At 36.1% G+C, this 24,709-nt stretch overlaps 4 protein-coding genes across 5 annotated transcripts; 2 read left to right on the top strand and 2 right to left on the bottom strand.

The window, feature by feature from the left end:
- Positions 1 to 526: 526 nt before the first annotated feature.
- On the bottom strand, positions 527 to 3,015 carry hnrnpa0b (heterogeneous nuclear ribonucleoprotein A0b). The gene is made up of 2 exons (XM_079893453.1): positions 961 to 3,015; positions 527 to 704 (listed from the first exon to the last, which is right to left on the bottom strand). The coding sequence occupies exon 1, from the start codon at positions 2,928 to 2,930 to the stop codon at positions 1,989 to 1,991; it is 942 nt and encodes a 313-aa protein (XP_079749579.1). The 5' UTR covers positions 2,931 to 3,015; the 3' UTR covers positions 527 to 704; positions 961 to 1,988.
- Positions 3,016 to 6,639: 3,624 nt separating this feature from the next.
- spdl1 (spindle apparatus coiled-coil protein 1) lies at positions 6,640 to 16,638 on the top strand. Of its 2 annotated transcripts, none has more exons than XM_079893445.1 (12): positions 6,640 to 6,771; positions 8,438 to 8,602; positions 8,729 to 8,905; positions 9,021 to 9,215; positions 9,327 to 9,480; positions 10,175 to 10,269; positions 10,512 to 10,622; positions 10,705 to 10,845; positions 10,927 to 11,030; positions 11,118 to 11,305; positions 14,343 to 14,631; positions 15,885 to 16,636. In XM_079893445.1, exons 2-12 carry the CDS (start codon positions 8,438 to 8,440, stop codon positions 16,042 to 16,044), a joined length of 1,779 nt encoding a protein of 592 aa, XP_079749571.1. In that variant the 5' UTR covers positions 6,640 to 6,771; the 3' UTR covers positions 16,045 to 16,636. The 2 variants fall into 2 exon arrangements, with proteins under 2 accessions (XP_079749571.1, XP_079749570.1); XM_079893444.1 differs by having other exon boundaries at positions 6,641 to 6,771; positions 9,327 to 9,476; positions 10,171 to 10,269; positions 15,885 to 16,638.
- Positions 16,639 to 17,194: 556 nt separating this feature from the next.
- On the top strand, positions 17,195 to 20,772 carry sil1 (SIL1 nucleotide exchange factor). The gene is made up of 9 exons (XM_079893436.1): positions 17,195 to 17,597; positions 17,673 to 17,805; positions 17,894 to 18,002; positions 18,081 to 18,186; positions 18,265 to 18,453; positions 18,533 to 18,654; positions 19,000 to 19,096; positions 19,219 to 19,383; positions 19,956 to 20,772. Exons 1-9 carry the CDS (start codon positions 17,496 to 17,498, stop codon positions 20,322 to 20,324), a joined length of 1,392 nt encoding a protein of 463 aa, XP_079749562.1. The 5' UTR covers positions 17,195 to 17,495; the 3' UTR covers positions 20,325 to 20,772.
- Positions 20,773 to 20,928: 156 nt separating this feature from the next.
- LOC307171674 (turripeptide Ici9.1) lies at positions 20,929 to 23,072 on the bottom strand. Its single transcript, XM_079893437.1, has 4 exons — positions 22,946 to 23,072; positions 22,042 to 22,064; positions 21,503 to 21,606; positions 20,929 to 21,231 (listed from the first exon to the last, which is right to left on the bottom strand). The coding sequence occupies exons 1-4, from the start codon at positions 22,992 to 22,994 to the stop codon at positions 21,177 to 21,179; spliced, it is 231 nt and encodes a 76-aa protein (XP_079749563.1). The 5' UTR covers positions 22,995 to 23,072; the 3' UTR covers positions 20,929 to 21,176.
- Between the last annotated feature and the right edge of the window lie 1,637 nt (positions 23,073 to 24,709).

Raw genomic sequence — 24,709 nt, 5'->3', positions numbered from 1 at the left:
AATCGCTATCCAATATTAACCAAGCACATCAGATACTAACACATGATTGGGTACTGCTATTGCTTGTAAACTGCATTTGTGCATGTTTGACTTTGACAAAACATTATCAAATTAGTAATTAAAGTACTAAGATTTGATTATTATTGCCGTTTCACCATGTATTTGCAAGTGACAGGATACACTTGTTTTACTCGCAGTGCAAAAAGTCCATACAAAAATTACCTTCTTGTTCCACCATGTGTGAATAATTCTAAACTGCACTGAGTGCATGCATCAACATCACAATGGACAAGCACTCAATACTAATTGCACTGCAGTAAAAAGAGCCGTTTGCATGTTTTACACATCCCTAATTTAAAAGATGCTTTAACTTCTCCTGGCTACTCTATTGGACCATCAGTTTGTATGTGCACATATGCACAAATCCATCTCTAATTAATCCTCAATCTTCTTCATCCCTACAGATTCACCCATTAGAATTAAACCCATTTCAAACCACATCATAATACACACAAAAAACATGTGATCATTTCAAAGTTTTTTTTATTAAAAAGTACACACAAATACTTAAATTATAAAAGATTTAAAAAAAGATCCCAGGTTTCATCAGTCCTTCATTATTAAAATAAAACTCAGTGGATCATGCAGATAACCAAACTCCATGGCCACAGTTGATGTGGGCAGAGTCCAGCATCCAAGGTCGCCTGGGGAGGAAGAAAAGAGAACACGTTAGACATATAACAAAACAAAGATTTAGAAAGTTATAAGAGAGAAAGAAAAAAAGTCAAGGTCCTAATAAGCCGCGGTGTTACACAGACCCATATTCCATCGCACCAGCTCTTGTAAAGTCCACTTGACTTATGGATGGAGACTAATTAAACAACTTATGGAATAAATAGTCCATTTATGAAAAATTTAAATACTTGACCAACACGTAGTGAAGACAGGTTGATTACATACCTAGATCGCAGGATGATATCCTAATGAGATATTTCAGTCCTATCACAATCGAACCCAGGTACTGAACAGGTTCCCTGTGCAAACAAACTGCTATACAGCTATTTTGAAGTACTGGAATAACTGAAAGAACACCTATATGTGGGAATCAAGAGTAAATAAACCATAAACACTATATATATATATATACTTGTATATCACTGAATGTGGGGCAGTATTAAGTTAATTTTGTCAAGTAGAAGTAATGCATATATGCTTTAATGATTATCTCAGGTGTGGTGGAAACCCATTAAAGTCTATCAGCCAAAACGCCGTCTGAAAAGGATAATTAAGCTGTGAAACTTTTATTTAAAAAGTAACATACATTTGCATATCAATGTTTAACAATACTGGATTGATCTGAAGACATAATATACAATACACAAGAGAATGTTTGAAGTAATTATGCTCATACAGCGTTGAACTGAACTTCATGAGTGCGTTTCTGATTTAGTTTACAAAATAAAAGAAATAACGTAGTCTACTCTATCCCATCATGATAAACTAGATTGGAAAAACTCGTGGTGGGTTTTACAAAGACGAACACAAACTCAAAACTGCATGCGTTAATCCCCCATGACACTGCTAAGCAACAATTTATATAGAAAACAGGTCTACTGAGAATGCATTGACAACATATCGCCAGTGTTGAAAAAAATAAAGAAAAAAGAATTTAAAAACGAATGGGTTACGAACAAATCGTATTTGTTAAAAAAAAAATAAAAAAAAAAAAGGAAAATAAGAAAACCAGGGCCAACTTGCTGCATGTCCTAAAACGTGGGAAATAAATGATATATAGATATATGATAGGACATGTCCTACAACTAAAGCTGGTCGAGCAAGTCAGGTTTCTGGGAAGAGATCTTCTTCCTACCTGTTAAGAACTGAGGTCTTTAAGGTATGCTTTCACAGTGTCCGCCAGGTGAATGAGCCCAATGTGGAAACCGAGAGAACCTAGGGGGACAGCTTTCCGAGTCTTTTCCCAACCTGCTTTAGTAGCCAGCGTAGCCACCCCTGCCGTAACCAGGACCGCCGCCGCCGCCGCGGGGGTACGGGGCTCCGCTCCTTCCGGCGTACGTGCTTCCACTCTTCATGGGCCCGTAGCCGGAGGACTGTTGGCCGTATCCGCTGCCAAAGTCACTGTAGCCGTTACCACCGCCATAGCCTCCCATCTGATCGCTGTAGCCTCCTCCATATCCAGCCCCGTAACCTCCTCCGTAGGCTCCGCTTCCATAGCCACCGCCGTAGCCGCCATCACTGCTGCCGTAGCCTCCGCCATAGCCGCCACCGTAGCTGCCGTATCCTCCTCTCCCGCCACCGAAGCCATTTTGATTCCGCCCCATTCCTCTTCCTCCTCCTCTCCCCCTGCCGCCCCGGGCTCCACCGGCGGCCTGGATCTCTTGTTTCGTGAGCGCCTTCTTAACCTCCACTTTGTTTCCGTTGATCATGTGGAACTTGAGCACGACGGCTTTGTCGGCCGAGTCGTTATCTTCGAAGTGAACAAAGCCGAACCCGCGCTTCTTGCCGGTGTCTTTGTCAGTGATGACTTCGGCTTTCTCGATCATGCCGAACTGCGAGAAATAATCAGTGAGGTCGTTCTCTTCGATGTTCTCTTTCAGGCCCCCGACGAATATTTTCTTGACTTTTGCTAGAGCTTCGGGCTTCCCTGCGTCTTCCCGCGCCACGGCTCTCTTCAGCTCCACGTTTTTACCGTCTACAACATGTGGCCTAGCGGCCATTGCTGCATCGGCCTCCTCTGCTGAGGAGTAAGTTACGAAGCCGAAACAACGGGACCGCTGAAGTTGATCGTTTTGGACCACCACGCAGTCCGTAAGTGCCCCGTACTGTTCAAAATGAGCGCGGAGGCCATCATTTGTTGTTTGGACGTTCAGACCGCCAACGAAAAGTTTGCAAAGCTGCTCCATTCCTGACATATCTCACCGTTAGACCGCCGTGTCGACTCAACTGTTCAGAAAGGAAAGGGCCTTTTTTTTTAAACGACTGTCGTCATGACGCAATGTTCTCTCCTGCAGCAAGACACGCCTCTCCGCTGGGGAAAAAAGGCGGGCTTTGTGGAATGGTGAATTTTAAATAGCATTTTCTTCTAACCTTAAAAACGTTAAAATAATACAAAATAAACTAGTCTATCAGTTTAAAAAAAAAAAAAAGATTTTTTTTTTTAATTTGCACACTATGCACAGTATGCGAAATGCAAAAGTATGTAATTTATGTAGAAGTCGAAGAACAGCATGTGAAAGCCTCTTTAAATAATGCTAACTTTTTTTACTTATAATTCCAAATTTGACATTTTTAAAACCAATACGATTTTTTTTGATGGTACCCATGTCTAGAAAAGCTAATTCTCTTAGAACTACAAACTGAACAGCTCTGTTAGCTCCACATTCAACAATATTCACCTCTGAGAAAGCAAATAAAGAAAGGCCCCATCTGATAGCCAAGGCACTAACAAATCAGATGCAATAAAATTATTAAAATTGTGAAACATGCAGCAGGTAAAAAACAGAGAGAATCACTATGAATTCACATTTGACCGTTAGGGCATTTGTGTTACTCTTGGTAGCATTTTTGCGCACAGACTGGTTAATTTCTACTATGGACTATAACCCATATCATCTGAATAATTAGTCAATGATTGCAACTTTATTTGTAAGACAATTATTTATGGATTGTTTTATTGAATGGTCACATTAAATAGCTAAACAAACCCAAATTCAAAGTATTTCTTAACATTATTCATATTCTCTTATAGCCTACTTTAGCTTAAAGCTGCTATAGGCATGCACATGAAGTACTGTATGCGCTCTCTCTCTCACACACACACACACACACACACACACACACACACACACACACACACACACACACACACACACACACACACACACACACACAAAGATAATTGAATTTCTAGGCAATGAGGCTGATGATAAAGTGTGGTGACATAACTGGAAAACTTGCTTGCAAAACCGAATTTTCTTCTTTTAAATGTTTTATTGAGAAGTGTAAGATAAATATTATTTTCCTATGTGTATTCAATCAATATCACTACTTATACATGATTAGTTTTGTAAATCTTACATGAGTTTCTTTTAATCATGAAATATATATATATATATATATATATATTTTTTTTTTTACATATATGTGTGTGTGTAAACCAGTATTTTTATTTTATGTATTTGTTTCTAACAGAAGGATTAGGGAAGGAGGACAAAGTAATAAAAAAGACTGTTAACTGTCTAAGGCCTTAAAATGAAAGGGGATGACCTGAAATGTTTCAAGCAGGGTGCTGCTCAGCAGAAGTTATGCAGTATAAAGGGTTAGATTTTGACTGGTGAATGGAGATGTACATTATCTGAGACACTCAAATACAAGGCCTCAGATAATTGAGCACTGACCCCCTTTTTCTGTCACACACTGAGATATATTGCCTCTCTCTCTCTCTCTCTCTCTCTCTCTCTCTCTCTCTCTCTCTCTCTCTCTCTCTCTCTCTCGCTCTCTCTTTTCCTGAAGTTTTAAGTTAATCTACAAATGCTGTGAGAAGCAACTTGTGAATAATGCCTCTTTCTGCAGTCAAGGTCATGGAGAGTGTCTATGAGTCAGATAAAATGCTTCCAATTAAAAAATATGTATATATATCAGGTGGGCATATTATGGGATGTTGAGGAAGACCAATGTGTATGAAGATAAGCCAGAAAAATGCACATATATGGAAGTAAGAGGCCTTATGATAATGATATAATAATTCTGTTTTGCTTTGCTCATTTTGTTGCTCTCTGAGATATGTTTCAGTTGTAAGAGAGACTACCCTGGATCACGGTTTCAGACAAATACATTTTATAATTTTTTTACCATTGAGTGGTCTGACTTAAATTTTATTGGTGAATTTCCTCCACAGGGGACAGATGACCGGGTGACCTCTCAGCATGAGCAATAGGAACTGATGGTCGTGATCTGCATAACAGAAGAAGTGTCTGGAGCCAGCACTTTACAGATATTTGGTGACACTTAATGCTCATGGGTGGAGATAATGTCTATGCATGTTCTCACCTTTTAATATGCAAAACTCATCCATCGTCTAAGTGTGAGATACAGTTACAAGCAGTTTTGGCTGCATATTTTGAATTGACCGTGAGACCTTATTTGTGATATGATTGGGTTTAGAGTTTCATTTGTTGATTTATTCATTGTCCCCGGCTTTAGGGGTGCAATAAGTTAATGACTGTCGGGGGCAGGGCAGACATCTTTTCAGTATTGGGCTAGGATATTGTCCCTCAAACAGTGATACTGTAAGGACACTATTGCATAGGTAGAAATTAATAAATGTGTTTAATTTCTTACGCCTATGTCCAATAACACAAGAAGTAGATGACGATGGTTGAGGATGGGACTCATGTGTCCCGTTTACACCTGATATCAATTAAAACACAGATTAATACACAAATCGGTATAAATTAATTTAATCATTTACATTCGTCTTGGATAATGTTTTCAAGTCACCCAAGATCCAAGATGTATTGCAGGGTGTAAAAATGGCCTTGTTGTCTGCCATCTCAGAACCTGAAAGGCAAGAAACCTGAAACTGTTGACAAGCTCCCCAGGATCCCCATGAATGTTGATTGTGTAACTCCTTCCACCCTCACACTTCCTGAAGAAGAAAAACAATCTTCTTCTTTTTAAATGTGATATATTTTTTGCCATGGTTTGTTAGCTTGATTACCTAAATTATATGCTAGGCCTATATTAAGCAGCAAAACTGCTTTCAAAATGGATAATAATTATAATACATTTTACTTGAGCACCAAATCAGCATATTAGAATGATTTCTGAAGGATCAAGTGACAATGAAGACTGGAGTTATGATGCTGAAAATTCAGCTTTGCCTTCAAATGATTACAATTATATATATTTTAATATCAAAGAGAAGAGTTATTTGAAATTATAACAGTTTTACTGTATTTTTGATCAAATAAATACAGGCTTGGTAAGAGGCTTCTTTCAAAATATAAAGTTCAAAAGATTTATTTCATAAAAAAAATCTTACTGACCTCACATATTTAAATAAGAGTGCCTATTTTGTAGTTTCTTATCCAATCATTATTTAAAAACCAGCATAACAGTTTTGTGTTTTATACTCTTTATTGAAGCTTTGCTTAAAAAGAGCATTCTTAATTTTCTGTGGATTTTCCATATGCTCACTGCAATCAGTTAAACTCACAGGACTATTGACACCGAACTCACATAGCCTACTTACTAAGTTACATTTCCAAGCTAAAAAATCTCAAGAGGGGGCCAAAAATAGGGGAAATCCATGCAATTGAAGCATGTTTTGGTGTTTTTATTAATTGTTTGTTTTTATTTTTTGCATTGAAATGTTGAGAATATATATTTTTAATTATTATATATTTTTTAAAATATATATAATATAGTTGGATATAATGCAACATTTGCATTCGGGTTACAGTACATTAAAAAATAAAGTTCGATTTTTGGCCCTTTGTAGTAAAAAGTTTGGGGACCTCTGATCTGAATCAAACCAGTATGCCCATTGCCCACTGAGTGACACTAGAGAGACTAGAGGACGACGCTTCGTTCAGGATTGGAAACCTCGCGTTTTCTCGCGATATGTGATTGACGACTGCTGCAGAATTCAAACAGACTTGCCGTTTGAAAGTTCCCGAGCAGGAAAGCAGCTGGGGCAGTTCATTCTTCAGATATAATATTGGCATCACCAACTACCCTTTAAATATAAAGGTAAACAAATTTAGACATCTATGTTGTTCTGTAGCTGTCAATTATATGTGGCACAAAGAAAACAGACTTCTTTTGAATACAACGCGATGCTTTTGATGGGCGTTTGCATAGTCATCCCGATGTAACGAACTAACCTAATGCAGTTAACCAAAAACTTCAGAGTCTGCCTCTGCCATTTACTCACCCTCATGTTTTTTTCCAGAACTTTATGACTTGGAGAATGACAGCCTTAGTAGGGCTGTGCAAAAATATCGATACAGCTAACTATCGCGATATTTTTTTTCACGATAGTGTATCGATATTTCAACCTCTAGTATCGATATTTAAAAAATAAATAAATAAATAATCAAATCCTTCTGTGTGCGTCAAACGACCTCCTCCGCCGCTGCTGTAGTTGTCGCTGACTCACGACAGTAAGTTGTCAACTGTCACTCAACTGTCCAGTTGTATGAGGCGCCGGACTGGACAAAAGCGAAGCGAACTGCGCGAGCGAGCAACAGAGTGAGCAACAGAGTCGAGAGACCGAGTGTATCTGCGCGCGAGAGAAACCGAGTGTGTCTGCGTGCGAGAGAAACCGAGGGTGTCTGCGTGCGAGAGAGACCGAGTCCGAGCATTAGTATTGGACTGGTAACGTTACATACATAGTAATATAATTACTATATAAGAGGCATGGAAGTTCGATTAATGGACAACAATAATCAGTGCAAACGTCTTGTTTTGAACTATTGTTTAATAAATATAAATAATTCGAGCACATAAACTTCCATATGGAGGATTAAATAAGATTGAATGTATGTAGTAATAATATATAAATATTATATAAGAGGCATGGACGTTCGATTAATGGACAACAATATAAATAAAAACAACAATTAAATTATTATAAACAATAGTTCAAAACAAGACGTTTGTAGTACTGATTATTGCTGTCCATTAATCGAACTTCCATGCCTCTTATAGTATATAATATTATGTACCAATTAGGCTACTAATGCTGGGGCACACTCGGTCTCTCTCGCGCGCAGACACACTCCGTCTCTCGCGCACTGTCGCTCGTGCACGCAGACACACTCGACACAATGCAAATACCTTTGCGAATAAACTGGAATTTAAGTTTTTGTCTGCTGAGTTATCAATATAATGTGATACACATACCAGAATACCCCAGGTGGTACATAAAACGTTGTATATTCAGCTCTATTTCTTTCTTTTTTATTACATTTTTGATTTAAAAAAAAAATATTGCAATATATCGCAATATGTATTGTATTGTATCGTATCGTGATATATCGTATCGTGACCCATGTATCGTGATATGTATCGTATCGTGAGGCCCTTGCCAATACCCAGCCCTAAGCCTTAGTCAATGTTGTTGTGAATGGTTACTGACGCATTTATGGGGAAAAAATGTCGAAATCCTGGACTTCCTGGGGACATTTTTGGGGATTCCGTGAGGAAAACAGCTTGTAGATCATACTAAGTGATGTTTTTGAAAGTTTTCTGTGATGAGTAGGTTTAGGGGATCGGATATACAGATTGTACAATATGAAATCTGCATGTCTATAGAAAGTCCCAAGAAAACATGGAAACCCAACATGTGTGTGTGTAAAAGCTAAATCTCTTCGCAATCTCCTACATTAATGATCACATGATACACTCATTTCAGATGTCAGATCTAGAGGATAAGATGAAAGTGTTGCAGCAGAAGTTGCAGGAAAGAGAAGAGGCTCTTCAGAAGGCTGGACTGTATGGACTTCAGATTTTGAATGAAAAAATGGATCTGCACAACAAATTTGAGGAACAGCAAATTGAGATGTCCAGTGTCATTGAGGTACTACTAACTCAATATTGATTGACCATTTGATTTTCACAATATGATGATTGACAGTCTAGTTGATCAGTAAATTATTTCTTAAATGTGATCAAATTTAATTTTCACAGTATTCTGTAATTGCAGGCCCTGGAACAAGAGAAATACTCTTTGCAAAGGGAGGTTGAGTTAAAGGCCCGCATGTTGGAGAGTCTGCGATCAGAATTTGATCTTGTCAAAAACCAACAGAAACATCAAATGGAGCAGCAACAAACTCTGCTGGAGAGGAACCATGCTCTTGAGCTCAGTGACTTAAAGAATAAGGTCAGCTTATATGCTTTTCCTGTTCAAAAGTGGTAGGTTTTCCCCCATATTCATGTTTAAATGATTTTTGACAAGTGAGTATCTCTTCTGTGGTGCTGATAAAATGCCTTTGTAGGTGGAGAAAATGAAGACAGATTTAGAGGAGGCTCAACTTGCTGAGAAGCAGATGAGACACAAGCTGGATCAACAGTCTGAAGCACTAAGCAGCAAAACCGAAGAACTACGTGTCCTTACAGAACGTGCACATGAAACAATGTCCTCAGAGATACTTGAGCTGCAAGTGCAGAAGATGGATATGGAATCAGCAATGGTAGAGTACTTTCCAATCTTTATTTTTAATGGAAGAATATTCATAGAATGTTTCCTATAATTAAGCAATGTCAGTGTGCCTTTGGTGTTGAAGTGTGATCTTGTCTTGCAGGCGTCTTTGGAGCAGGAGCTTCAGGAGGCACGATACAAAGAAGAGCAGCTACATTTGGCTAACACTACCCTCCAGAGGCAACTGGAGAGATTCACAGAAGAGAAAGAAGAGAGAGAGAAAGAGGCGGTGTCCTGCTATAATGCTTTGGAGGCATGTCAATTAACATTTTCAAGTAAACATGTTTATACATGTAGGCTATTTACACTACCTTTCAAAAATTTGGGATTTTTAAAAAAAAGAAGTATATTATGGCTCACCAAAGCAGCATTTATTTGATCTAAAATACAATAAAACCAGTAATATTGCAAAATATTATTACAATTTAAAATTGATTTTTACTATTTAAATATACTTTAAAATTGTATTTATTCCTGTGATGGCAAAGCTGAATTTTCAGTAGCCATTACTCCAGTCTTCAGTGTCACATGATCCTTCAGAAATCATTCTAAAATGCTGATTTGATGTGCAAGATTTTTTTTTTTTAAATTTGCACAGTTGAAAAAAGTTGTGCTGCTTGACATTTTTGTTAAAACTGATATAATTTTTTTCAGGATTCTTTGATGAATTTAACATTCAAAAGAACAGCATTTATTTGAAATCTTTTGTAACAATGTTCAAGTCTTTACTGTCACTTTTTATTCATTTAATTCACCCTTGCTACATAATAGTATGCTTTTCCACAAACATTTAAACAGTACAGTATATTGGTAAAGTTCTAGTACTGCAGGTAATGCTCTAGAAAAATATTTCTGATAAGTATATCCACATGGAATTCTGATGCACATTTTCTGCACTGATTGAGGGGGAAAATATTCAACACAAATTTCTTTTCTACTTGATGTAGAAAGCTCGTGTAGCCAACCAAGACCTTCAGATCCAGCTGGAACAGGTGTTGCAGCAGGCGCAAGATCCAAACAGCAAGGGCAATTCCTTGTTTTCTGAGGTACAGTATTGAAAATTACGTATACTACTTTCTTCATAACTTTAATTATGTCTAAGGCTTAATTTAAAGAGAAACTGAATAACATTTTATATCAATGCAGTACCATTTAAAAATAAGGTAGTAAACCTAATGCATTTAGTATAAACAGTTCAAATGGGGCATTGCTTCATAATAATGAAATAGTTATGATAGTTTCACTTAAAACATTTTTGTACTGTGACAAAATATTTGGATTTGCACAGGTAGAGGACAAGAGAGCAGAGATGGAGCGGCAGCTGAACAGTATGAAAAGACAGCATGAGTCTCTACAAAAGCAGCATGCTCTCATCAAACAACACATGCACCGCATGAAGGTAAATCGTGTTTTTTGATGAATGCTTTACATTTTATTTATAGTTTTCCTCATTATTGTTTTCCTTGTGTCTGCTGTTTTAGATGCAGATAGCTACTCTTATGCAACTCCAGAGCAACAGAGCCGACCCAGCCCAGCTTGAACGATTGCAGTTTATGTTATCTGACAAGAACAATGAGATAGAAAGTCTGATGATGAAAGTAAGAGAACTGGAGAAAGAGAAGGTAAGCTTAGCATATTACATCCAGCATTGAAATGAAACATTACAGTTTGAGAAATGTCTCTAACAACTCTGTCACCAACAGACGACTGCAACAGACCAACATCCACCTGCCCCGTCTAAAGAAGGCGAGCTTATAGATGAGACGTATTATACAGACCTATTAAAAATGCAACTTTCAAATTCAAAGTAAGTGTTCTCTCATTAATTATTTGTACTGGTGGTGTTGATACTTTAGTACTTTTTTAAATGCAATTATGACATTTATGTGTATAGGAAGGATGCAGAGAAGCTAAAAGATGAGTTATCCATGGCAAGAATGAAAGCTCTCTCTGAAAGTCAGAGAGTGTTGGAGTTGGAGAGGAAACTCTATGGGACAGAGCAAGCGCTGAAACAAAGACACAGTGACAATATGAGGCTCCAAGTCAAGCTTGAAGAACTAAAGATGAAATACACACCTAATGGTAATTTTTTTTTTCATCTCTGAGCCCTAGTTTTCTACATGAACCAGTTTAGTGCAACAGTCGGGTTCCGAAAGTAAAAATCACTTTCATTTTTTTATACCCATAGTGGAATTGATTTTTAACTATAACATTAAAAGCTTTAAAGACTGGCCTACTTTGAGCTACAAGGTTGTTAATCAATGACATACAGTATTGGGATGGGTATTTCAAGCAAAAATAATATTCGATGATCGCTGGGAATTATTCGATTATTATTCGAAAATCGCACCCCTCCCCACATGAATTGTGAGCGGAATATTCCACTCTATGCCAGCGCGCTCCACTCATGATCAGCTCACGCTCACTGGTAAAATGGTGTTCACTCAAATCACGCTCCGACATGAAATTTCTCTGTACTGTAGGCTACTATACTTTTTGTAGCCATTAAAGAAAACTTATTTAGTTTCATATTTATGTTTAAATAATATAATGTTATTTTTTTAATTCATCTATGTTGATTATATGAAAAGTGAACAGCATGAATAAGATAGGATCATAAAATGCCCAATACTGTATATCGGGAGACATATGGAGTGGGGTCAGACATGATTTTGACCACTTCATTAAGTTTTGTAGAATGCCTTTTCTTTAAAATGAATTTCATTTTGTATGAATTGTATCTTAAACTCAGCGTATAGGCTACTTGCCTCACAGACCTGAGAAATATATCTATAGAAAGCTTAAAGGAGAACTCCGGTCAATTTTAACATTGAGCTAATTTTTTTGTAAATTTGGAGTGCTGTCAGTACAGAGAACAACGACAAAAATCGGTGTTGCCTACACCGTGTTATCCTCTTTTTAAAATTTGCACCCTGTTGACTTCAATGGGGCAAGTTTTAAACCTGCTTTTAGCCTCTTAACATCCTTGATGTGTCATTACAAGTGCCCAGCCACGTGAGTGATTCCTTCAGAGTCAACACGCGGTGAATCTGACTGCAGTAGATGTGCAAGATATGAGCCAGCGCACATACCTGTATTTACATCCTGTTTGCGGTTGAAGTCCACCGTAATCAATTGTTGAGTTCGGGCGCATGATCGTACGTACTAAACCTATGCGCGTGAACTCGACAATTGATTACTGTGGACTTCAACCGCAAACAGGATGTAAATACAGGTATGTGCGCTGGCTGAAATAACATCATTTTTATTCATATCTTGCACATCTACTGCAGTCAGATTCACCGCGTGTTGACTCTGAAGGAATCACTCACATGGCTGGGCACTTGTAATGACACATCAAGGATGTTAAGAGGCTAAAAGCAGGTTTAAAACTTGCCCCATTGAAGTCAACAGGGTGCAAATTTTAAAAAGAGGATAACACGGTGTAGGCAACACCGATTTTTGTCGTTGTTCTCTGTATTGACAGCACTCCAAATTTACAAAAAAATGAGCTCAATGTTAAAATTGACCGGAGTTCTCCTTTAAAATGTTTACTTTTAAACAAAACAATTCAAAACGAAAAGAAACAGACTACTCTCTGCTTATGTAATCCGTATGAAATGTGCATGTTTCGAAGATGGTGAGTCAGCATGGTCTACTTCATCTTTGCTGCCGAAAACAGAAAACATTAGTTTATTAATAAACAATTTAAAATGTCTCCTTGCTATATTTGACACATTCATAATCATTACTTTTGCCAGTTCTTTGTGGCAAGCTTTATGCATGTGTTTGAGTGCGGAATAGGCTATATTATGTAAACGCTCATTATGGTTTAGTATTCTCTCCAGTAAATATATATAACTAATTGAATTAATATAAATATGCAATTAGTCGACTAAAGGCTTAAATGAACAACTCAACTACAACTGAACAGCCCTACTTATTTTACATATTTTCGAACCAGCATGTCACAAAGGGCATTCTGGGTTGAGCGAGCGGAATCAACGGAATCTTCAAAAAGGCGCTCTCCGCTCTGGAGGAAATATTACCTCTCCGCTCACATGCTCTGGTGTGTTCCTCTTCTGTTGTCTGAGAGTTGATTGACAGCTTTTAAGTGCGTTTGCAGTGCCGCCCTTTGGTTATATGAAAGCATCACCACTGCAACAGCTGTCCATTCTTTAGACAATAATCGCACCACCTATTCGATATTCTATAATTAAATCAACTAATCGAATATTCAAAAATCGTGACTCATCCCTAATACAGTATGTCATCAGCCTGCAGTATTTCAACTTGTTTTTTAAATAATTGTGTTTAACAGTGGAATTCATGGTAAAAAAACTGCAATACCCATGAGTCTGCAAAGAAATACTAACAGCGAATGGCACGATAGAGTCAGTCTCCCTGCTCCCACAAAAACGGCTTAAATTCTTGTGCGTTTATATATATATATATATATATATATATCAAAGTTTATATGTAAAATAAAAGCTGAAATTTATTCTGTCCATCATAAAAAGCGATCATGTCTCTTCCGAAGACTTGGATTAAGAATCAGAAAGCTTTATTGCCAGGCATGTTTGCACATACGAGGAATTTGTTTGGTGACAGATGCTTCCACAGTACAAACAGAATGACAGTGACAGGATACAGATAATGAAAATAATAAGTAAATAGGAAATAAAAATATACAAAAAATATAAAAATAAAAAAAAATACAAAAATAGACAATAGACGTTATGTAGGTATTGATATATGTACAAATGCAAGGAAATGTAAAGAACTTTGGTGTGTTAAATAAATAAATGTATAAATACTTTTGTATATTGCACGTTTATTGCATTAACTGTTTATGAGGTAGATTGCCTGGTGTTCAGTGCTTAAACCACTCGATTCATATGGATTTTTCCCCCCGATCTCTTTATAAACGTTTTGAACCGGTATACAGGTCTGTAATTTTCTTCGTTAATTCTTTAACGAAGACTTTTTAAAAATCCCAATGGGAAAAATACTTTCCCTGAAAAAGTGGTTGGGCATTTTAGTTGTTAACTGCTGTAATAATTCATCTTTGTGCTGCTGTTATATACTGGTCATAAATGTAACATTGTTATGTATTCAGAGGTTAACAAAGCCCAAGTACAGAAACGGCGCCGGGAGAAGTTTCCTGTAGCAGTTCCAGAGGAAAAGACAGCACCTAGCAACGAGAATACTGCAACCATGGATATTGAGCCGAGCAAGGGCTTGAGTGAAAATACAGAGGAAAAAACCCTGAGTCATCCCATTGAGAAACCAGTTGTGATCCCGTTGCAGTCTGCACAACCCACAGAAACCAACCCTGTCATGTCCCGTGAGAGCAAGTCTGTCCGAATCTGTGAGGATCCCCCAGTCTGCATTCCTGATGCGCCCAGGTCAGTGCCAACCTCTGCATGCCAACCCTTCTCCCTTCTGCTGCGCTGTGTCAACTTTACAGTCTGTGTCATCTTCCTCTTCCTGGGACTTATGAGAACATTCATGCCTCGACCACTTCCTGCTCTACCACTGCCTCTCAGGAATCCTGTTGCGCAAAGGAACTTATTTTAACATTTAATCCCTTGAGATCTTGTTTAATGACTAGACTTTAAGATGAACTGTTAAGGACTGTTAAATCAATGTGAAATGTAGAGTAATAGAAGAGTTTTACAACCCTACAATACAACCTTTTTTTGCTCTTCAACTTTCAGACCTTTTTTAACAGTAGCTACGTTTCTATTACCCTGTTTTTATGTGCATTTTGAAGTATCGCATCAGAAATGACAAACAAGTGATGAAAACGTAATTTTTTTTTTTCAATCCCTTAATTCGCAAAAAAGTTTTTACGCTCGCTTGAGGTGGTTTTTGACTTGTGCGAAAAAGAATTAATGTGAATAATAGGAGATGGAAACACATTTACCGAATTAGGGCTGTCAAATGATTAAACGCGATTAATCGCATCCAAAATAAAAGTTTGTGTTTACATAATATATGTGTGTGTATGGAGTATAATTATTTTCTATATATAAATACACACACATGCATATATATATTTAAGAAAAATTTGTTATTTATATATAAAATATTTATATATAATATAAATGATATATAATATAAATATATATACACAGTATATACATGCAAATATTTCTTAAATATATACATGCATGTGTGTGTATTTATATATAGAAAATAATTATACACCGTACACACACATATATTATGTAAAAACAAACTTTTATTTTGGATGCGATTAATCGCGATTAATCGTTTGACAGCCCTATACCGAATAAATTCTGACATAGCAAACATTAAACTCACGTGACTAATCGACTGTTTCTGCTGGTAATGTTTTATTTCCTGTTGGTTACTAGGTTACCAATATCACCGTCATCCGCTCAAACAATTTGATGGAAACGTATCTAACGTTAATTCACTTTTTTTTGTTGTTGTTGCAAACTTTGAATTGATTCGCTTGACATTTGGATGGAAACGCAGCTACTGAGATTAAAATTCGTAGTTTTAAAGAATTACTCCTGTGGCAGTAGTAAATAGTAAAAATGTTAACTTAAAAATGTTGTTCTATGACATTGAAATTTAGCAGTTAAGATTTGTACCATGAACCACCACAAACTGAATAATTTGCTTGTAGGTCTCCTGTAAGTGACTCCAATAGCAAAAAAGAGGACCAAACTCATCATAGCAGTGAAGAGGAGGAGAACTGGAGAACTGAAAGGAAGAAGAAAAAGTACCAACAACCCACTCATGTTAACTCAGAGAAAACCATGGCAAACGAATGTGCTCAACAGTAGTTTGGCTAATGCAAAATGGGAATTATTTGTCATAGTAAAAAAAAAAATCGAATAAGTATTTTGGCAGGTTTGTAATGTGCATGATTGATTGATTGATTTGTGACTTGTCCTGTTCTATGCACATGATTTGTAGCACGTTTTTTTTTTTTTTTTCATATGTATTAATACCTCTGTAATATTAACTATTTGAGACAGTTTGAATAAAAAAAAAAAAAGCAGTCTAGATGCATTATCTTTCTTACTGTATATGCTGTAATGAACTTCCTGTGTACCATTATTTCTGTTCTATAATGGTTTATAAACATTTAGATTAGATGTTTACAATTAGAACTAGATGGTGAAGATCATCAGTTTTTGTTTTTCTCTTTGAGACATAATTGCTGAACAGTAATAAGCCATTGTGTTATTGTATAATGAGTACAGTTACTTGCTATTTGACATTCTTTGATCATAAGTTCTGCTGCAGTTGTACTATCATTAGTTTATCCTTATTGGTCAATTTTTTATTTATTTTTTTGCTTAATTTGTGGTCTTGGAAAAAAAAGTTTTTTATATATTTTTATTATGTTTAATAAATACGTAATTAACAGGTAGTTTACATTTCTAGCCTTGTGTCTTTTAAAATTATAATATAAAAATATTTTTATCTATCTATCTATCTATCTATCTATCTATCTATCTATCTATCTATATATATATATATATATATATATATATATATATAATTTTTTATTTTATTTATTTATTTATTTTTATTAGTGCAAGAAAAGAAACAGCAGTGCATTGAATACATTAACATAAAATGAAAAGGAAAGAAAAGAAATTCTGAAATAACAATGACACCTCAACCAGTAAGAAAAATATGATCATAATTCTTAAGAAACTTGTTCTTATTATCAATGAGTTTATGTGATTTTACAATAAGGGAGATATCAGCAATGAAGACAAATCGAAGTATTGAGAATTTTTTTTTGCAATGCAACACAAAGAAATTAACAAGATCAATAGCATTGTCACTCCTTGAAAAAAAAGAAAAATAAATATATCTTTCAACGAAAAGTTTAAATCAAATGTTATAACGTCATGAAAATGTGTCTCCTCTTGTAGCCAATCACCGCGACCAGAAAGAATGACGTTTTCCGAAACCCACACTTGCTTTTATCTGATTGGTTCACGTGTATCGTTCAGATGGACTGCGGAAATGCACATGGTTTCTACTTGTTTCTTGTTGGACGATACAACCGCTAAACTCAGCACGTTAACAGATTAATTTAAATATATGTATATGTTTTACGGTAGAATGGGCAAATCCAGAATGAGTTAATTTAGCAATAGTTTGGGAATGGATTTTAGGTTCGGCTGGTCTCCTGGTAATGGATGACGTATGATTGTTTATCAGGTTATTCTTATGTTTTAACTGCACACATATTGCATTTTCTTCGTCCAAGATAATGACCAGACTTAAAATGCAAAACAAGTGGAGTATCAAACTTGGAGTGGCAATCACTTTTTGGCTTTTCTGTCTTCATCTCATATCTGCCCACAATGTGAAGGTGAGAACTGCTGTTTCATATCTTAGTATTTATTTTATTCTACTACTAACAACAGTATAATTTTTTGCTCTGCAGTCCCCAACAGCCCTGTCTATCAAAGAAGGTTCAGGTGATCATAGCAAGGGAGAAGAAACACAGTTAGAGAATGAGGATCCTGAAGATCTGGAGGTGTTTAGACCGACAGACAAGTGGCAAACTCTCAAACCAGGTGGCTATATTCCCATGCTGACATTTGTGTCTGTAAATAAATAGATGATTAACAGATCAATTCCATATTTATCTGTTATTCAATTTAGGTCATGCAGTACCAGCAGGCTCTCATGTCAGACTGAATCTTCAGACTGGCCACAGAGAGGTCAAAAGGGGAGAGGAGGAAGGTCTCAAATACTGGAGTGATGGAAATGGGTATAGTAATTGAAGGAAAAAGTATTCTATAATAAATACTGTACCATATAGTAATGTTTTTTTCCCTCTGTGTTGCAGGCAAGGCATGATGAACATGCACGGCCCTTCATACACAGCTGAGGAGTTGAAAGAGGCTCTGAAAAAATTTAAAAAAGGAATGGATGATCCTGTAGACACAAAACAAGTATGTTCATTTCAGTTGTTCTCTAACCATTTTTCTTCGTTGCTTATTGAATTTTTTAATCAAGATGTTCGAATATAGGAGGAAGATGAGGTGAGGGCCCAATTTCGCCCCATCGAAGAGCTGAAAAAAGACATGGAGGCACTCGACATGCTTGTAGAGACAGATGTTCAAGTTATGAGGAAACTTTTAAACCAATTCAATAATACTAACAGCACAACTGACGAAAAAGTCACAGCTCTTCTTGACCTTGAATACCTTGTCCACCAGGTAATGCTTTAATTACAATTATGACAGTTTTTGTCCAAAGTTTTTCAAAGTCTTTGAATCTCATTGTTTTTTCATATAGGTAGATAATGCCCAGAATTTGGTGTCCATGGGAGGAATGCAATTGGTTATAAATGCTTTAAACGGTACAGACATTAGACTCCAGGAGAGTGCTGCGTTTGTGCTCGGATCTGCTGTTTCAAGGTAATTGGCATTCACTCGAGCAAAATTGCTGCCTACACATGATTTAATGTGCAGTCACATTTAACGTTGTTCAGTGAACTTTAGCAGTCGAAATCCAGTCATTTTTATAGGAATCCACGCATGCAATTTTGCATAAGGGTGAAAGATTTCCCCACACAGATTTCGCAGCAGGTTCAAGTTGGTCACGTTGATCAACAGAAAGCTGCTTGGTTTGAAAGTGACTTCTGTGTGAGCTGTGCTACACATATTACAGTAGACAAGTGGAACTTTTTTACCCACATAATGTTATGTAGTGTGACCCCACCTTTACACTGATGCAATCCATCATCATTTACATTTTTCTAGTAATCCATCAGTGCAGGTTGAGGCAGTAGAGGGTGGTGCGTTACAGAAACTGCTGACATTGCTTGCCACTCAGCGACCGATGGCCGTTAAGAAAAAGGTAAAACCAACAAGAGAGCATGGGTATTATGCTGTTAATAAGAGTAGTAAATTCAATTGTCTTCATCATAGTTAAATGAGTATGAATTCATCACTTACTTTTGACATTCTGATTTAAAACAGGTGTTATTTGCTGTGGCCTCACTACTGCGTCACTTCCCATTTGCTCAAAGTCACTTTCTGAAGCTTGGTGGTGTGCAGATGCTTAGCGAACTGTTTCAAACACCAGGGGCCGAGGCGCTCCGTGTGAGAATTATCACGGTTCTCTACGATATGATCATTGAGAAGGTTCATGTTTACAAGTTTAAACTTTTCTACACTAGTACTATGCAAAATTTGGGGTCAATACTTTTTTTTGTTGATAGAAATTAATACTTCTATTCAGCAAAGACACATTAAATTGATTAATAGTGACAGTGAAGACATTTATAATGTTTCAGAATATTTCTATTTCTTTTGAACTTTCTATTCATCAAAAAAATCCTGATAAAAATATTAAGCAGCTGTCAACTGTTTTCAACATTGATAATAATAAGAAATGTTTCTCCAGCACCAAATCAGCATATTAGGATGATTTCTGAAGGATCATGTGACACTGAAGACTGAAAAATCAGCTTTGCTATCACAGCAATAAATTGCATTTAAAATCGTAATAATATTTCACAATAGTACTATTTTTACTGTATTTTTGATCAAATAAATGCAACCTTGGTGAGCAAGAGACAAAAACATTAACAACTATTACCAGCCCCAAACTTTTGAATGGTAGTTATTTGAAATGGTTTACATTGCGACCTGAAAATGCAATTTCAATATGTATCGAGCTTATTCTTAGAATTGACTTATACTTTGTTTTGTAGGAGCTGATATCACAGGTGGGAATGGACCTTATCCCAGATTCCTCTCACCAGGAACGTTTGCGTCAATATGCTGAAGTCTCCCTCCTGCCTGTGTTGGTGGAGCAGGGGTGGTGCGGGCTGGTGCCTGAGCTTTTAGCATCACCTGAGCACGACTGGAGAGAGAAGGCTTTGCGCACTCTGCTTGCCATGATGGCTCAATGTCACACTCACTATAAACAGAATCCCTCATTGACAGCCTCTCTTAGTGAACTGCAAAAACAATACCAAGAACTGGTGCTCACAGAGCAGGACGTAGGGGAGCAGGACGGTTACTTTGGGGAGATCCTAGCACTTGTGGACTCTATGGTGGTTAAAATGCAACAGGTGTAAAATGGGACTGCTGTGTTCTTAGAACTAATGAAGAACTAATAAAATGATTGAATGCTGAATGTTGGATTTGTCTGGCTGTCTGGCAAGTAGTTCAGTTGATGCACCATGCATAATGTTTGCTAAATTAGATGGGTCAAGTAGTTTAAAAATAAGGGACAAGAAAAATACATTTTTAGTAAACTCTGATACTTTGATACAATTTTTAAAAATATATATGGTGTAACCAAAGTAAAATCCATTTTGACACACACACACTGTATTTATCAGGTTTATATATCAGGTTTTACTTTCTTTTAATTGTTTTTTTTTAATCATAATTCTAATGCAATCTAAGGACAGTTGTATCACCCTATTATTTTTAACTTATTTTTTATTCATTTCAGAAAATAAAAACATGTTTATCGAAGAAAATATGTACTCAATTCACGGTAAGAATTGAATTTTCCACAAAAAAAAAAAAAAAATTATCAATTGGTCCAAATTTTTCTTTACATCATGCCATTGACCCAGTTAGCTGGCACAGAAAAAATTAAATGTGCTATACAAAGTCTGTTGTGATTTCAAGGATAGCAACAAAAATCACATAAAGGAAGAAAGAAAGAAATTCAGAGTTTGAATGTGGTTTATTCAAAACTACTTTTTAATCATATTGTAATAAAATAGAGCTCTTAAATGCTTCACTGTTTTAATGTATAACATTACATGTTAACAAATCAATGTCTGATAATTTTCCAAATTATAGCATATGACCTTATATATTAATGATTAATATTTGAAAGAAAATCATGCTGGTTGTTGCTGTAGTATCTGAATGGAAAGCCATTTTGGATGCCAGCTGTAACAGCAGTGAAATCAGGGGGTTTCACATTTTCCTTCGTACTTTACATTGACGACCTGGTTACGTAACCTAAACAGACAAGATATGTGTTAGAAGAGGCACAAATACTGATAGAATTGCTGTCAAGAATGTTTACTGTTTTGAAAGAAGACAGGTCTCTTGCTTTTTTTGTCATAGATAGTTTGTTCTCAAAATCAAAAAATGTCTGTTTACTAAACCTTGGCAGGTTTGTAAGTGATTCAAAGCTGATATCTGGGCCTAGCTTGAGATTTCTCACATCTGCTGTCTCAGCCTTATCAACATGTTGAAATTACATTGCATAAATATTCAGCTGACGTACTTGCTCTCCCAGCGTAGCATGCACTCATTGGAGTATGTGATACCATCGTCTCCACACACTGGCATGTACTCACGAGTACATCCAAAATTAGGAGTATCGCTTTCCTATTATGGAGATATTAGAGAGATTCAAACAGTTGATTATACACTACTGTTCAAAAGTTTGGTGTCAATAAGATTTTTTTTTTTAAAGAAACCAATACTTTAATTCAGCAAGGATGCATTAAATTGATCAAAAGTGACAGTAAAGATTTCAAATAAATGCTGTTCTTTTGAAAAACTATTTTTTTTTATCATGGTTTCCACAAAAATATTAAGAAGCACTTAACTTTCAAAATTAATAACCAAGCTTTACCATCACAGGAATAAAATATATCAAACTAGAAACTGTTATTTTAAAATGTAATAATATTTCACAATTTTGCTCTTTTTACTGTATTTTTGATCAAATAAATGCAGCCTTGGTGAGCCATAAGAGACTTCTTTCAATATATATATGTACTCTGGTAACTTTAAAATGTCACTTTTACCATAACTTACCTCTCTTGGTTGTGATTCTGCCGCTGTAAAAACAGTATTAAAAGATATATTACGATTATGAGAAATGAAAAAGGAAAGGCACTCATGTTTCCCTGTTGAAATTCCGTTCAAGGCTTAGAATAAAAAAAAAGTTGCTAAGCAAGTTTTGCTCTTTCTTTTCAACCAGTTGGCTTGAATAGCTTCTAGATACTTTACGTATGTGGTCATCTCTTTTTTCCATCTGTTCTGATCTTTATCATTTCAACAAACAAGAATCAACATTTCAATTATTTCAACATCCTTCTGTGTTTTTGAGTGCGTCTGCATGTATTAAATGGAAATATATTCCAGCAATACTTCAGATTAGATTCTAAAGATTAGAGAAATTCAATTTATAACATCTCAACTTATATTCTTTATACTAGCTACAATTATGTTGTGTCTGTCCAAATGTTGCCGTTTCTGAAATGTTTCTGTTTCTGTTGTTCTGCCCACCCCCCGTCTGCCCCCGTCCCCTCCAGTCAGCAGTATCTCAGTTCTCATCAGTCTTGTGACAGAAACCATGGATCTCTACAACATGGATGGACCTATTCCAACATATCACAAAATGGATCTGTCTGGGTCAGCGAATAATCAAGACTAATGGCTTTAAAGAACAAAATATAATCTTGTAAACTGTAACCATATCATATCTGGATTTTCAGTAAAGCAAACAGCAATGTAAAAGTCATTATCCGCATGCTAACCAAAACATTGTGGGTATCTCAAACATACTTATTATGACACGTCAGTGTACAATGATGTATATTAAACAACAACATTAGCCCGAGTATGGATTTGGTTTTTAAAGATAATTACTACAACATTCAGTATTCGCAGTTCAGTGTTTGTATGTACCTTAAAAAATGGCAATTTTGATACTTACCAGAGAGGCAAATGAGAACAGAAACACAGATCAGGATAGCCAACTTCATGGTCACTGTTGTAGAGCAAGTTGAGAGTGGGAAACTCAGCAGGTGTATCTTTGTATCCGGGGCACTGTAGTTATAGCTTTCGAAATTAACAAACACTCCTCCCTCCCTCCCTCCCATTGTTGCATGCCTACCCAGAAAGAACCTGACTGGTGACATTCATGTAATGGGTCCACAAACAATGACTAAGGGCATTTGGGACTAAGGTCATTTATTTGTGGTTTTGTAATATTATTAGAGAAGCTCTGTCAACGAACTGCATCCTAAAGGAACTGTTCAATTATATTAAAACAGAAATAGCAAAAGAGAGCCATACTTATAAGCATAAAATCCCTCTTGTCCATGAGAGGAGCAGAGCTGGATAAACAGAGGTCTAAATAAAGGTATCATGTAACAAACATGGTGTCTAACTTAATTAAATCTCAAAATGATTGTTGCAGAAAATTTTGGCTTGTTAATTGTTTTCGTGGAAACTGTGATGCATGTATTTTGATACACATTTCATTGATGAACAGAAAGTTCAAAAGAACAGCATTCCAAAATGTATAAGGCCATCGTCAAAATAAAGCATGACTACATTATGAAGCTCATTCAGATTTGGAAAACAAACATTTCCTGAATATTTTTCTTGAGAAGCAAATCAGCCTATTAGAATGATTTCTGAAGGATCATGTGACACTGTCGACTGGACTGGAGTAATGATGCTGAAAATTCATCTTTGCCATGAATAAATTTTTAAATATATTAAAAGAAAACAGTTATTTTACATTTGAATATGTCTGTTTTTTATTTTACTGTCCTGTTTTCTGGATCTGCATGGGATTCACAAATCCAGTCATAACTCATATGCTTTTTTGTTGTTGTTGATGTTGATGGCCTCCTATCAATTTAGAGAAGCTTTTGTTTAATGAATGTGCTTTTTATAGTGAGTTATGATAAGTAAATCTTATGTTGTCCAACTTGTCTTGAAACCTTCAATCAGGGGATTAGCTAATAATTCATCAGTTTGATGAGTAGTCAAACAGAACTAAAACTATAATTAAGAGGGACGTGTGCAGTAACTTCATTGAGAGAAACCTTTAAAGGCGTAGTTCATCCAAAATCATACTCACTCTCTCATATTTGTTCCAAACCTTCATGACTTGAAGGGATGTTTAGCAGAATTTAAGAATGGTTAGTCAAAGTAACCATTATTTTAATGTCATCTCTTTTTTTCATAACAAAAAAACGAATGGTGACTGAGTCGCTCTGCCTTAAAATCTCTTTTTGTGTTCCGGAAGAAAGAAAGTCATACAGGGTTGAAAAATCATGAGGGTGAGGCGATGAGCACATGACGACTACATTTACTTTTGTGATGAACTATGCCTTTTTGGCATATCTCATTCAATCTCACTAGGTGGCATCAGTGAACTATGAAGCGCAGGTCATCAACGCGCGTTAGTGCACAGTCATCGCGAGACGTGTAAATATTGAACATGTGTGAACGTGTGAACTATTTTCTTGGTGCCAACGACACAAATATAAAGGCCTCTAATAAGATGCTTAAATAGACATAAATATATGAATATTTAAATATACAATATTATATTATAATGCATATTATCAGACCAAAAGTTGTAATAATTTATGTGTCATAATTCTTGATTATATATATATAAAGCAGCTTCCTTAATTTAAAATAACATAAGCAGGGCACTGACTTTACAATAAACATCCCC

Source organism: Squalius cephalus (assembly GCF_949319135.1).
Source record: "Squalius cephalus genome assembly, chromosome: 14".
Taxonomy (NCBI): domain Eukaryota; kingdom Metazoa; phylum Chordata; class Actinopteri; order Cypriniformes; family Leuciscidae; genus Squalius; species Squalius cephalus.
Note: the sequence above shows the minus strand (reverse complement) of the source record. Positions and strands in the feature narration are given on the sequence as shown.